Source organism: Falco punctatus (genome assembly GCF_963210335.1).
Source record: "Falco punctatus genome assembly, chromosome: 20".
Taxonomy (NCBI): domain Eukaryota; kingdom Metazoa; phylum Chordata; class Aves; order Falconiformes; family Falconidae; genus Falco; species Falco punctatus.
In genome coordinates, this window is record NC_137600.1 from 763,633 (window position 1) to 779,128 (window position 15,496).

The 15,496-nt window shown below is 43.7% G+C and overlaps 1 protein-coding gene across 1 annotated transcript in view; it reads left to right on the forward strand.

Annotated features, from left to right (window-relative positions):
- Positions 1-15,359, forward strand: part of BMP10 (bone morphogenetic protein 10) — a 32,215-nt gene extending 16,856 nt beyond the window's left edge. Inside the window, exon 2 of the mRNA XM_080370178.1 lies at positions 2,046-15,359. Coding sequence (XP_080226304.1) covers positions 2,046-2,989 — 944 coding nt within the window. The 3' untranslated portion in view covers positions 2,990-15,359. The remainder of the gene's footprint in view (positions 1-2,045) is intronic.
- The last annotated feature ends 137 nt before the right edge of the window (positions 15,360-15,496 follow it).

A 15,496-nucleotide genomic window follows, 5' to 3' on the forward strand; every position in this document is an offset into this window, starting at 1 on the left:
GATTTCAGTAATTCTCTCACCTCTTCCAATCCAAAACAGCAAGATGTGAAGTGAGACTGCTGATGTTAAGACAGCTTCATAAGCGCGTAAAGTTAAAGGGACTGGGCAATTAACGTTTGTTATGTGTCTTGAAAGTCTGTATAAGTAAGAGCTATCCTTTTAATGCTAAACAGCTCTTTTGATAGAGAAATTAATTACTTGCAATGATATAGACAGTAGAAACAGACCATGGAATTTTTTTGTTTACCTACCCTGCTGAAAATTGGCAGCAATGGTAGTTTCATTATTATCCGTTAAATCCTTTATTACAGAAACATGCTGCTTGGCTGGAATTAGTTCTTTGTTTCAACGAATGAACTATAACATCACCGTTGTAAATGGGACTGTTATCTTCTTAAAACTTGGATAAAGGTCTTAAGAGAAATTTTTCTTTCTGTGTGGACTCCAGTCTCCCTTCCTGACCCTCCTAGGGGTATACTGCTAACAGTAGGAGATACCTCACCCTATGGACTTTCTAGCTAAAGAGCAGAGTCACATCCTGACTCAGAAATGAACACTTCTGATGCCCTGCTAGCACTCACCCAGCTTCTTAAGTATCATGTGGCTTTCCCCTGCCTTCTGGTGAATGAGTTGTGCTCGTCTTCTATATGATCAGGTGGCATTTCTCCACCCTGTCATTATATGTATCACTACAGACTTGCTTTATCATATCAAGGTCTAGGAGACCCCAAAGATTACTTCCAGTATGGAGATGATAGCTAAACTTGAATAGCATTGTATTTCAGTTCACAGTCTGCTCCTACCCTGGCATTGTGCAGAGTATATTCAGCCCCCATCTTTATCAACTGACAGGTAGGGAAATGCAACCAGAATCACCCCTCATTTTTTCATTTATAAGCAGGTGGAAGTGCAAAATGGAAAAAAAAGAAAAAGGCAGGTGCCTCAAAACTGGAATTAAGTAGGACAAGTCACATGCTAAAGTTAACTGCTTGCTTAAGTGCACTGGTGGAGCATCGCCAATGCTTGCAGCTTTATCAGTGTCATTTTTCTACAAACATATCAAAATTGGAGAAGTCAGAGATGAAGATAGTAATATGTCACAAATAGGCTGCCTTTGCAGAAATGCTGCCCATAGTCTCTATGTCCTAATCTGTCTTCTGAGTTACAAGTAGACAGCACAGTAATTCAGCAACAAACACACAATCATTAGCTAAGATTTCTGCATTGTGTGAGGAAATGCATATTGCCTATGTATAAACAAACAATGCAGATAGGACAGACAGCCTGACTGACAAGCAGATATTATGTACTTCTTATATGTTTTATTAACTAAAGCTGCCAAAAGTGCCTGGCTGAGTACAGCTGTTTGACTGCTCACTTGAAGCCCACTGAGTCTGTGGCAGAATTTCTGTTGACTGGCAGTTCACACAGGATGTTTACCACCTGCTCTTCCGAACCAGAGCCTTTACATCTTCTGAAGCAACTTTTCCTCCCTTAGTGCTTGGCCCTTCAGTTTCTGAGGGATATTTCAGCAGAAGGGAATACTTGCTAGCACAGAAACACTAAGCAGACACAGATACAGCCTGCCGTTCTTGCATGTGCAGCTTACATGTCACCCACCTCATGTTCACTCCAGTGCCATATCCTTCCTCCCTTCCTCTCCTACACCAATAAATGTTTTTCCTTTTTTATTAAATAGTTGCAGTGCAGCAATCTAAAAATTATTTGTATTTCAGTATTAGGCAACACGTTTTTAATACATAATCCTTCCAGGTAACAAGAAAGTCCCTGGAAGGCATGGGGATAAAAGGAGAATCTATAAATCCAGGTTTATGGTCTTTAGCATGTCTGGGATCTGGCTGTCCTTAGACATCTAAAATAAAATGGGCCTTTTTTCCAAGTATGGATTTTGGGAAATGATGAAAAACCACTCTCCTGGAATCGTTTGACTGAAACCAAGCAATGCAAAACTTGTCAGATGACCTTCGGTGCATGTTGCTGAATGTATTGACCCTTCTAAAATACTTGATCTTTGTTGTTTCCAGACTTGGCTTCCCACCCCATTGGTGTTACAGGAATTCGGAAATACCCTCTTCTGTTCAATGTTTCCATCCCTCACCATGAAGAAATCACCATGGCAGAGCTGAGGCTCTACACCTTGGTGGAGCGGGACCAAATGCTCTATGATGGGCTTGACCGGAAGGTCACCATTTTTGAAGTGCTGGAAAATGACCACATGGGGCTAGGAGACGAGAGAAAGACAGTGGCACTGGCATCCAGGCAGATCTATGGCACGAGCAGCGAGTGGGAGAGCTTCGAGGTCACAGAAGCCATCAGGCGTTGGCGAAGGGCAGGGCTGACCACGCATCGGCTGGAAGTTCATATAGAGAGCAAGGAAGGGGAGGAGAAGAATGGAGAGGGGAAAATTGATATCGACATCAACTCTGAGGCTAAGCATGTGCCCCTGTTGATTGTGTTCTCTGATGACCAAAGCAATGACAAAAAAGAGGAGAAGCAAGAGCTGAATGAAATGATAGATCATGAGCAGCTCGTGGACTTGGAGAACCTGGAGGTTGGCAATTTCCACAGCCAGCCTGGTGAGGAGGCGTTGCTCCAGATGCGCTCCAACATCATTTATGACTCTACTGCCCGAATCCGGAGGAACGCAAAGGGCAACTACTGTAAAAAGACTCCACTCTACATAGATTTCAAGGAGATTGGCTGGGATTCCTGGATCATCGCCCCAGCGGGATACGAAGCTTATGAGTGCCACGGAGTATGCGCCTACCCCTTAACAGAGCACGTCACACCAACGAAACATGCCATTGTCCAGACGTTGGTTCACCTGAAGAATCCTCAGAAAGCTTCCAAGGCCTGCTGCGTTCCCACCAAACTTGATCCCATCTCTATTCTCTACTTAGATGCAGGGGTGGTCACCTACAAGTTCAAATATGAAGGCATGGTGGTATCCGAGTGTGGCTGCAGATAGTAGTAGGGAACGCATGCACGGGGGAGGGCACAGGGGAAGTATTTAATGATTCAGTCTGTAAATTTGTACATTTCGGATTTCCTATTTAATAAGGTTATTTAATGAGGCATGTACAGATAATTGTATGTTTCCTGTTATGGGGAGTGGGCAAGTCGTACGACCGTAGGGAATGTATATTTTGTTCCATTGCTTGCTTCTTGCTGTTCTTTGCTGTCCAAATTATGACCGAGTCCCTCTTCCTGTCAGGGCATAGAGCAGATCACTGGATCGTTTGGGAGGGCTCTTTGTGCCAAAGGGGCACATTCAAATTCACAGAAATAAAGGCATATTTTTGTACTTTATAAATATTGATTGGCATCTGTAGGGATTTCCAGAGCTATTAAAGATAGGTGAACTATGGGCAATACACACGTAGATTGTTTAGTTTTGTGTAAAATCTTTATAAAGATCCTTACATGCTCAGATTATTTTTTTGAAATTTATCTCTGTAGATCTGAAGTCCCAATAATTCTCAAGCTCCTAAATCACTAAGACACAGCAAGGTGTTAAACTTTTTTTCCTTTTTTCTTAATTCTTCCTTTAATCTTTCCCTGTCTCAGTTAACTGGCAGGGGTGATTTGGCATCTGGCGCGGAAGGGAACCATTCCCTTTCCCATCTTTCTTAGTAAAGCAGTGGCCCCAGGAGCAGTGCCAGGCACGTTCAGTGCTCTCACATGCAATGGCAAGAAATTCCCCCTGTGCATGTTTATTACAAAAGCACCCTGTGTAGAGCAGCGCTGGCTTTGTCGCATTAGCCATGTGTTGTCTCTCAAGGGCCAAAGCTTTATGTGGCAGAAAGAAGTGCAGGAAATTTCCTGAATCCTTGAAATTGTACCAGTTTATACCAGCTAAGAAACTAGTCCCTCTACGCAGTCCAGTAAATTACATACAGTACAGCTACATAAACCAATTCCAGTGGCCAAGTAGTATTGCATTTAGTCTGCAGAGAGCTAGACAGAAAAGGAAACGCCTTCGTGCCAGCTAGATAGAGAGGATCTTTCCTTTATGTATGGGCTGAAATTGTCAATTCATAAAGGTATTGCCCCCCCCCCCCCCCCCCAACTGTATATGGTGGAGTCACATGCCATGTTTCCGCCACTCTTCTGCAACAAATCGTGGTGATAAGAAGGTGTCAGAGCTGAGAAACAATAGACCCGTCACTTTATTTATACTAAGCTGCAAATTTGTCAGATTCTTGGGAAAGTGTAAGTGACGTTGACTCTTTTAGCCTGTACCAGAGCCTACTGTACTGTCCCTGCATGTGTTTTACACTTTTAAGGGTAAGTTATCTTCCTTGGAAGTGATAAGGGTCTTTGAAAGAATCACTCTAACACTTTGTGGGAATGGACACAAAAGACTTCATCACGCACTAACTAAACCCAGTTTCACCTATTTTCACACATACTCTTCTGCCTTTCCCATAATTTATTGACCTATTTATTGACCTGCCTTTGTAAGATAATGTAGAATACAGAATGTTTTATTTTTGTGCTTGTGTGTAATCCCACTTGGATAAAACCTTGTACCCATCCTATTCTACATGGAATCTCTCTGTTGAGTTGGGCTGTGCAGAGATTGGTGTTGCTGATTTTTTTCCCCTCCTAGATGTCTGTAAATACTATATACCACAGTTACCATCCTTGCTTGCAGAACTGTTCAGTCACTGGAGTGGTTTAAATAGCATTCTGGAGCTCGTACGGTCTTGTCCAACGTATAACTACTCTTGCAGGGGTATCGTTGCTTTAAGTGGTCAGCTGCATAGTTTATTGTAGAGTTGTGCAGTCTCCACTCGTGCTGTGTGTTTCCAGATAGTGGGCTGTGCCATGCGGCTGTACTGCTTTCTGCCTGCTACAGATTGCACCCTGTGAGTGACTGACATCGCTCACAGACCTTTCCCCTGAGCTACACTGCAATCTTAGTCTGTGGTTAATGGCACATTAAAAGAATTCATAAGAGGTGTGATATTTTGCTCTGCTGACATGAACTGCAGCAGCCAACGGTTGAAGTGTGACCACATAGATCCTTTCAAAACTATCCACAATTCTTATGAAGCCATTTGCCAAGACAAACCATTCACCTTGTTAGGAGTGATAATCCAGCATTAGGGAGATAATCCGACATTTGCTTTTATCATCTCTTTTCTGCGACTGTTCCTGTGGCAGTGATCTGACCAGCGGGCTTTTTGCACCACTGTCCTTTACTGAACAGTAGCAACATTTCTGAACAGTGTGTAGGGCGACCTGTGCCTTAACATTCATAAGTAACCCACTGTAATCACTCATAATCACTATAAATTTTCAAGTGACCATGTAGCAAAGCAGAATGGCTTCCTTTACACTCTGTTATTGCCAGAGATTTGTTGTAACATAGTACAATGTGAATGTGGGTGGGCATGTAATTTTATCAGTTAGTAAACCTGCATGTGTGAGTTTTAACAAGATCAGTAAAAATATCAATGATAGCTTTTTAGAATTAGGGGCCAGTCAGTCTTTTTATATTGTTAACTTTTCTTTATAAAGGAACAAGGAGTGTACTGCTGATTGAAGAGGATTTCAGCCAGAGTTTGTGGTGAAAGACCGTAAAACATGAGATGTATCCCACTGTGCTGTTTTGGGAGAAAACTGGGCATCTCTTGAATCCTTCAGCTGCACCTATGCTGTTCGTAACCTGAGATCAGAACTACTGAGAATGGTTATTTCATTTATTAATGTGTGTCTGTTAGGACTGCATGCCTGCTTTATGAGCAAAACCTTACCTTACTTTTACCTTACCTTTGAATATAATTGTGCAAAGACATTTGCTGGATGTTCATGCAGTTAGATGGCAGAGATCAGGGAAAACAGCATCCCAAAAAATGGGACAGTTATTTTGTAAAGACTTTTCCCTAAGTAGCAAATTAAGGTTGCTTCTGCAAATTCGGAAGTACTTGGCTTAAAATACACCTGTCCATATAGATATGACATTTATTATTATTACAAATAATGTGGTGAGTGCATGACAAGAGCTATGTGTTACTGGTGCTACCAAGCTGTAAGAGCTGCTAATGTCATAAGAAGTCCCTGAAAAAATATTCCACTGCATGTTTTCATTTTCTATTTCTTTACTCCTGTCTTCCTTCTTTCTTCCTTCTATCCATCCACATTAGTACTGTGATTTCTTCTGTTTCTAAAAATTTATTTTTCACATTAAATAGTAGTGTGCATTGATTTTCCTTTAATTTCTGATCTATTTTATATCAACATGCTAGCAGATGCTTGACTTAAAAGTGCAAACCAATTTTAGAAAGATTTGGGAAAATATGTCTTCAGTATGGAAGTATCTATCTTTCTATCCATCCATCCATCTATGAATTATTGCATATAACTAAAGGAGGCAGCAACACTGTCTCACCAAAATCATCAATATCTGTTGGATTTTTGCTTTCATCTGTTTCTAATTGAATATGTATAAGAAAGCGTAAGCAGATATGAAGCCCCTTCTTTTGCTGGACGCTGTATAGAATGCCAGGCGGTGCGTGCAGTCTAAATAGACAGGACAGGCAAAGGGGTGGGAGGAGAAACAAGCAAGAGAGACAGAGAGAGGAAAAGCCTGGATAACGTATCAGCAAGGGAGTTGAGGGAAGAGCTTTGGTCTTGGATTGCTGCTCTTAAATCAACACACATGATGCCTCCAGAAGAGCATGAACTTAAAAGATATCTTACTCATTTCTTGGCCTTTGAAGAAATCATGGTAACTGTGTCTCCTGTGCAAACACTCAGCACCGATGCCAGATTTCACGAAGCACTTGAAAGTTTGAGGTTCCCTTAAATGATTCATATCTCTTAGCTTTCTGCATGTGGACTAAAATTCCTCAAATAGATTTCTTCCCAAAGCTTTCTGGCATTATCCCTTGAGTGTGATCCCTGGAGTCCAGCTCACTGTGATTCCCCGCATAGCTCATTGAAGATAACAGATTCCTGGCTTTTTGAGCATTAAAGCTTGACAGCTCAGCATGGTTTTCCTGCCCCCGCTGCCCCCGCCCTGCCAGCCCCTTGCCCTGGGGAGATGGGTAGTTTGGGGCGGTCTGGGGAGCCTGGGGAGGAGGGGGGAGCCCCACACTGTTCTGGCAGGAAAGCAGGGCACCCCCTCTCCCTAGCAGTAAGTGCCTGGTGATGGCTCATGGTGTTCCCATTTGGAGGTTCCCAAGTGTCACTCTTAAGGAAAAAAGACTATTCCTGAATATTGTGGACACATACCTCTTTCCAAAGCCAGTGGGCCCCACCACGTGAGCAGCAATTCTGGAGCTAAAGACATGGGGATCAGCTTCCCCAAAACTGAGGTAACTTAAGAAAAATCATCTCCCAAAGCAACCACCATCCAAAGTAGCAACCAGAACCTTCTCTTCCCGAGCTCCAGCTTCTTAGACTGCCCAGAGAGCAAAGCGAACCAGAACCTCCAGCAGTCTGGAAATAGCAAAGGATCCTGCAGGTTTTAACAACTGGGGGCAGTTTGGTGCCTGGCTTACCTACAGCACGAGAGAGGTTCAGTTAAATATTTTCTGTGAAACACTGAGCCAAACACTAGCAAAATCTACCATTTTTTTAGGGAGAGGAAAAAAAAGAGAGGAAGTTTTCCTGGCATTTGAACATCTGCTTCAGGCATTTGAAAAACTACAGCCAAGTGTTAATTTAAACTTCCTTATAACCCTGTTCAACGTTTGGAGTGCAAGCACTGTTAATAGGATGGGAACCAGGGTGGTGGTGGTTTGCTTACTATATTGGGAAACAAAGCCAGAACAAAACTAGCTTGAGATAGAGTTTTTGTTTATACTGCTGACCCATCTGTCTTCATTAATGCACTATTTACAGGAAAAGTTAAAAAATTAGCTTCTGCTCTTTCTTCATTTGCAACAGCAACAAATAAAGGCGGAATGGTTCATTTGCCCTCAACTAAAAATGGAAATTCTTATCAGCACCCCTTGGAAGAAGAGGTTTATTATATGGAGTGTATTATTGTTGAATATTAGTGCTAGAACTAGGCATTTTGGCCAGAGCTGTGTATTTCTAGCACAGTCAATGTCAGGAGTGAAGAAGTCAGAGAGGTGCCTATATTACAGAAAGCAAAAAGCAGCCACAAAACATGACCCATGTCTTACTCTAAACTCTTGCTTTGACATCTAAGGGAGAAATAATGTGGGGTCTTTTCTCCTGTATTGGCCCACACAGGTGCAATATCCCTGGCTGTGCAAAGGATCACATTGAGGCTAAGCCTTGACATGGCATAGAAATCACCCGGGCTGTTTCTGGCACTGATACTGGATAAAGAGAGGCAGCGCGGGAGGATAACCCTTTGTCTTACCTGCAAGTAAAGGGACAACACATATGCACTTGAATTTCTAGAGTTTAAATGCCTAAATGGGAACAGATGAAAACCACCCCAAATGTGTCTACCCTGAATGTTCTTCAGACAAAATGAGGCAGGTTTGTGACAACCTGTTATTAAGCCAGTTTAGCTGGCCAGGTCTGGTCACATATTTAGTTGGCACAGCTGTAACCCAGAGAGGACCTGAGTTTATGGCCTAGCACCCCTGGACATTTGCTAGCGAAAACAGACTGTCAAACCTACTGCTGTGCAAATAAACTTCTTTAAAAGCACCTTCTCAGTAAGAAGAAAAAGATAAGTTTTGCGTTACAAGCCCACTGAAATAGAGACATCCATTAAAAACTCAAACCCAAACTCTCTATAAACCATAAAGCCAGGAATTTCAAAAGGGCAGGCAGGTTTATCAGTTATCATCTCATTTGCACATCCCACTACAGGGGCAAGCTGAAAATGTCATTTGAAAATGACCTTAGAACCCTGGGCACATTTTAGGAACAAATCTGGCCGCATCTCCTTCATCTCTTCATCCCTGTCTTGCTCTTCTTCATCCCGCTATCACTCTCCATCTGCTTTCACTCAGGAAAAATACACTTTTTGTCAGGCTACGTCTCTGCAAGCCATTCCCTAGGGAGCAGGACTCGAGGCACCTAGCATGTCTCTCCTCTCACAGAGGAGCAGCTTTGTGGGGAAATGCAAGGCTGTTGAAAGCAGTAGAAGGAGCAGCTGTTAGAATTACTGCTGCTTTTCCCAGATAAAAGTGGAGGGAAACGTCCACATTTTGATACCCTTGTCAAGAAGATGAATAGTCGAAGGGGGTCCAGCTCTTCCTGCTGAGGTCTTGGAAACGTCTCCTGCAACAACTGAGTGCATTTGCTTTCAGAAGCATGCTAGTAAATGCCAATTTCCTCTCCTGCCTCTCACAGAGTCACTTCAGATGTCAATAAGAGCTGAATTTGAGCTAGCGGTTAGCTGTGAGAATTTCTGCCTCCAACCCCATCTCACCACACAGCATTGCGGGCAAAACTTGTTACGATATGACTGCATTATTCCAGCAAGCCGAGTTACTTTTTAGAGCAGATAATGCCAGAAAATACAGAAAAGTTTTGCTAACATATATACTGCAGTATATCCAGCTCAGGGTAAATGAGCTTATGTTGGCAATAGGGAGTTTGCTTACTTATTTTCTGCTGTTGGATACATGCCCAATGTGCTCCTGTTCAGAACACAAATTAATCGACCTCCTGCTCAGCATTTCAAGGGCTTAGCAGGACCTTTGAATGCATTTTTTAAGTAAACAAAGGAAATATGAGGGATAAAAGCAATCAACATGGCTGTAATAAAGGAAATCATATGAGAGGAATGGATTTCCGTGACATAGAGCAATGGTTCCTGAAAAGAAGGGTGAGGTTTTTTCCTAGCTCCAAATACTACATTTTCTGTGGTGGCGTGAGGTATGGTCCAAAAAGAAAATACAGCATATTTTATTTTAAATCAGCAGCTGAAGTACCATTAATTCAATATTTGCATAACTGTATCTCACAGAAGCTGCTGCTTGTCATATCTGCAGCGACTTTAGGATGAGGGGATGCTCATCGCAGCACTAGAGCTCCCCAAACAATGTCCTGCAGGTCTGTGTGGCTGAGACTATCCAGGATGTGAGCTTCAGATGGTGTTGAAAAGATATGTGTCAAGTTAAGTGAGAAGGTTTAAATACAGGGTGGTCTCTGAAATCAAGTACAGTAGCTAACTAGCAACGTGGCTAAACAACAGTCCACCCACCCCCCCCAGCTCTCAGGTTTATGTTGGCTTTGCTGTAGCAACTCCTTATCTTTCCAGAGATTAGAGCATTTTAGATCAGTTGTTGTGAGATTGGGTGGAATCCATTTCCTGAGCTGTCACCGCTGGCTAATCAGGCGGAGTTGAAATGCAAAGCTTTGGGAGAGTGGGAAAGCAAAACCTGTTATCCTACAATAGTGAACGTGCTCTGTTTGCTTTTATCATTACCAGATTTTAGATGCCTAGCTCAAGATACTGATACAGAGAAGCCTACAGCCTGAAACATAAGCCAGCTGAACTGTGAGCAGAGCAGGTATCTTACTGTAGGAAAAATGAGCCCTTTTACCATTTCTACAGGTACTGGTAGCTGGTAAAACTGTTCACCTGTTATTGCTTACTGTGCTTGCTCTTCACCAGATCTGCACTATGAAATCCCAACCTGAATTTCCCCATGGGTTAAAATGGGAGTGGGGATCCATGGGAGACAGAGACACACAGTTAGGAGGCTAATGGGCTGATCCAACTGTTGAAACAGTGTAAGTGATTTGATTTTTGCTTACAGTAGCTGGTTGCTGCTAAGATAGACACAAAATAGCATGACATCATGCAAATCCAACCTGCTATATAAATTTTCACTTATAGCTTTGTACCAATTTTGAAGTCATTCTTTCAAGGAAAGCAAGTTGCTTTCAAACACAGTTACTTTCCTTGCTGAACTCCCTCCTTTTCCCTTGGGATTTCTCTAGCTCACATCATTTCTTGTTCTTCTGCACTCCTCTGCCAATCGACGACTTACACCAGCTGCAAATTTGGCCCAATAATATTGATTGCACGTCTTGTGCTTCCTCTGTCCACCCTAATTAGTGCATTAGAGATAAGCAACATGCCCTGAGGAGCGAGCTAATGGCAGAGGGAGCAGGCCATGCTTTGTGGGGCATGCGGCCTTCCTGATGGGGGCTGCCACACGCGTTCCTCCGTGACACTGTTCAGGGCACTGCATGCAACGCTAATGAGCTCCAGGACAGGCAAACGATTTAGACAAGAGCCTCAGTGAGCTCCCCAGAGTTGCATTAACCCCTGCTCTTACTGCAACGGAAAGGAGTAACTTTTAAGATAGAGCAGTTGGCTAAGGCAGACCCTGGTGCACACTGTGGTCGGCCCGCACACGGGAATGCAGCAGCCTTCGAGAGACTGGGTAGCCACTGGGAAGCAATAGCACCTCTGTGAACAAATGAATTGCACCTCTATATCTGCTTTCAGCTGTTCTAGCAATAACCATCCCACTTTTGCATCATTCTCTCATTCTTGCATCATTCTTCTCGGGGAAGAAAACAATGTCTTCACCACTGACACCAATGTTGTCAACACTTCTGGCCTAAACCCTCCAGCCTAAAGTTAATAAAAGGAAGGGTTATCTGGCAAGCCTGGCCGACCTAGTTATTATCACAAATATTTATATCGTAGATTGGGATTCAGGACTCCCAAGTCTTTGTCTGGCTCTGCTTCATATGTGCTCTGCAAACTTTTTCAAAGGCTTCATTACTTTTGTGTTGTGTTTTGGAGAGCAAAAATCTGTGACTCCAACGGCTTGGCTTTCACTGGGACAGGAGACCTAATTAGTTTGTCTTGAGTGGTGAATGCTGAGCACTCTGCTGCAAACTCCTTTGCCTTGACTGGCCAAGGCACTGCAAGGCTTGCACTGGCACAGGCTCACCTTCATGGGCAGTGGGCTCCTTGCTTGCTGCCATTGAAGCTAAAAGTGGCTGAGGAGCTAAGACATGGAACAGGTCAAGCAAAAAGCAGTCTAACCATCTGAGCCCTACACCAGTGTCCTAAAAAGCCACATTACAAACCACATTACAGCTCCATCTCCCAGTTGTGATAGGATGCTAGGGTGCTGTGTGCCAGCTGGTGTTTCTGCATGTGATTTCTTAACAGCCTTACAAAATGGAAGAAAGACTGCTACAGTTTTATTTTTAAAAGCCATCCTGCTTGCCATTATCAGTGAGGCTTTATATTTGAGTGAGCAGAAGCGGGTCAGAGTGGATGACAGCAATTTAATCTGCTGTTTCTTTTCCATAACTTCTTGTGCTATCCTTGACCCTAAGCCAATGCCCTTCCACTGCCAGCTACAGGAAAGACGCAGTCTGTGGAGCTAACGAGTTTCTAAACGTGTGTCCCAGGTCTTCTACAAACTGTAACTGTGATCTATCCCCATTTCAGACTTATTTACGCAGCATTCTTTACACTGGATAGGAGGAAGGTGGTGAGGGAGCAGGATGTTCCTACTCCCCCAGTGGAAACATCCTTTCCCAGGATGTGACAACACTCCAGTTTCCAGTGGACATTTGACCTTTCACTCCTTGGCGCTGCCTGTGTAGCTGTTGTGTTGGGAACAACTGTCCTTGGGATGCTTGGCTGACCTCCTGACTCAGAAATGTGGATGCATGCAGGGGCAACACTTGGCAGAATTAGAAAATCCATCCTCTGAGCCCCAGGAAGGGATGCACAGGGTCAAGGTGTCACTGAAAAGACTCAAAACCTGCACTGGCCCTAGGGATCAAGTGTGGACCTCATCCAGAGCATGCAGAGCACAAGGGGAGCCTCTCCGGCTGGATGGCAGCCTGTGCTGGCTCTTATCGGGGAGCCGAGGAAGGAAACAAGGCCATGCTGCTGGGGAAAGGAAAAATTTACCTCTCACATGCTCAGAAATCAAATGCTAAGCTGATGCTTATCCTCACTTCTTTAATAAGAGGTCAAAGCCTGGCAACTGCCTTGCTGGCTGGTTTTAAAATGCACTCGTTTGGAAATAGCTCCCTGGATGCAGCAAACAGCATTTCAGCCAGCTGAGATTAAAGGAGCATTCCCCTGTTCCCAGTTCCTGTTATCGGTACATTGTGTTAAGAGGGCTGAAATATCACATCATGTTTTTACGCGTGATAAAGCAAATTTTCACAAGCCACACCAGTGCCCGCTGACGGCACTGGGAGTGTTGTTCCCCTCTGCTGTGCAAGGCTCACCAGGGTAAGCTTGGCACGGGAGTGCAGGGAGACCTTTTGGATGGGGTTATGCATGAAAAGTGAAGAAAGCTTTTTGTGAAGCTTCTTTACACGATGGACTCAAGGGGAAAACAGGATGCCTCCTTCTTGCTGAGCTCTCTGCTTGTAGGATGTTTCAGCTTGGTAAATCCTCTGATGTTTGCTAAAGGTTGAGCACACCCTGGAGTCTCGCAGTGGCAGCACCACTAAGGTCTCTGCTCTGCCCCACACAGCCTTAGAGGTAGGAAAATTGCACCCAAATTCCTATCACTCACCTGGTTGCTGTATTCAGCTGCAGTTAGAAGCCCTATTTCTTAAGAAACCAAGTTCCCAAATAACTGCTGAGTACTTCTGTTTATGGGAACTGCCTACTCAGAAGACTCTTGTAAAGGAAAACAGCTAGAAGGGTAAATCGTTCTTGGTGGAGACCATGCATGCGGTGAGCCTTTGGCAATGTGAATTATCCAAGGAAGAAACTGTCCCAGCTGGAGCCTCTGTGCAGTAATCACCATGCAAGTGCTCAGGGTCTTCATCTTCTTGAGTAACTCAGGATTCCTACACTTGCAAGTTTTTTGTGCTAGAATAGATGAGCATTTTCTCCAAAGGAGTGCTTATTCGGACAACTCCTGTCCCTGCTTGCTCCTGCCCCCATGCTGACCCTTGCTTTATCAGGATGCTCCTTTTTTGCCAGGTTATTTTTCCTCCAGGCCAGTTTGACTGTCTGGCTTCATAGCATCCCTGTGCTGCAGCAAGGTGGCAGGAAAACACAAAGAAAACGGGACAGTGGGACTGCTTCCAGGGAGGGTCTGGCTGAAAGTCTGGGGACTTTTTCTTCTCTCCACCTTGGTGAACAGTTATTCATACACGAAGTCTCAGTTTGGCACTCTTTTCTTCTTAAAAGCAGCCTGTTTTGGGGGTATCGTTCAACTGCCATGTAAAGGAGGGACGGACTGCATTACTCTGTTACTGCTGGGGAGAACAACATGTTCTTACGGCTCTTCTGTGGTTTGTATAAGCCATCCTAAATAATGGCTGGACACTTTTCCTGCACGTCCACCTCGCCTCCCACAACAACTTGCTATTTTATGCAGTAGCCAAGCTAAAAAAGGAAAGTTATTATCATGCCAAAAATGCGACTTCGATAAAATACGAGGGGATAAGTCAGCATAAGTGTGACTGGCTCGGGATCCAAAGAGAATAATGTGAGAAGGATAATTTTACTTTCTTGCCTCTCACGCCTACCAAACGCCTGGATACAACAAAGTGAATTCCTAAATTCATGTAGTAAATACCTAAGAAGAGCAAACCAGATTTTTTGCTCTATCACAAAGAATGCTAGACAGTGAGAGCAGGAGTGAAACTATATCCTAAAATATGTCATATTTTCAGCCCGTAATCCATAGTTTAACAGTTTTAGATGCATTCAGATCTGTGGTTTTAATTGTTCTAATTTGGAAAGCCACATCACATTTAAAGGGAGAGGAAAATCCTTGGTATGTTTTGGGGGTTATCGTACACTCCCGTCACCTTGAAGGGAATGCATTGGGGTCCTCTGGCTGTGCAGTGTGAAGGTTAAGGCCATAAAAAACTGCCTTTTTGGTAGTTTCCAAGCCTACAGGGCCCAGGACAAGTTTGAAAAGGATCTTTTTTACAGGCTTTATTCTCTATGATAGACAGTCTGTTGTACTTCTATATTATAGTAGTAGTTTCACACTTCCTAGGATATCCAGAATCAATGCTTAAAGCCTGCTGAGCTGAAAGGCAGCCACCAAACAACCCTCCGTGAGTTTATAACGTCCCTTGCAGTACACAAGCAGGAACAGGAGAGACTTTCTCTGCTACTTCTTCCCCCAAAACATTTCACAGCTTGGCTGCAAAAAGAGGGGGAGGAAGGAAATGTAGGTCATGCATCAGTCAGTTTTTGTGGATCTCATGTTTTGGTGTCTCCACAGAAGATCCAAAAGTGCGATAAAGCCAGAGCAGGATTTGGGCAATGCCAGGATTCAGGTGTGGCTCTGGGCTTTGTGTGGCTGAGCTGAGAGGATATATGCTCAGGGCTGAAAAGGATGCAAAATTTCACAGGTCTGGCATAGGCAGGCCCATGCGTTTCTGTCTCTGGAAAAAGCTCACTTTTAAAAAAGGAAAACCCTCTTTATCTTAGAGCACCCAACAGCAATACTGACTCATAAGATGCTGATGTTATTCCTTGAGGCTGTTAGCTCCCCCCATGCACGTAGGAATTTCCAGCCCACCTGACCTCTATTGGAAAGTCTATCTTTTAAATATGACCACT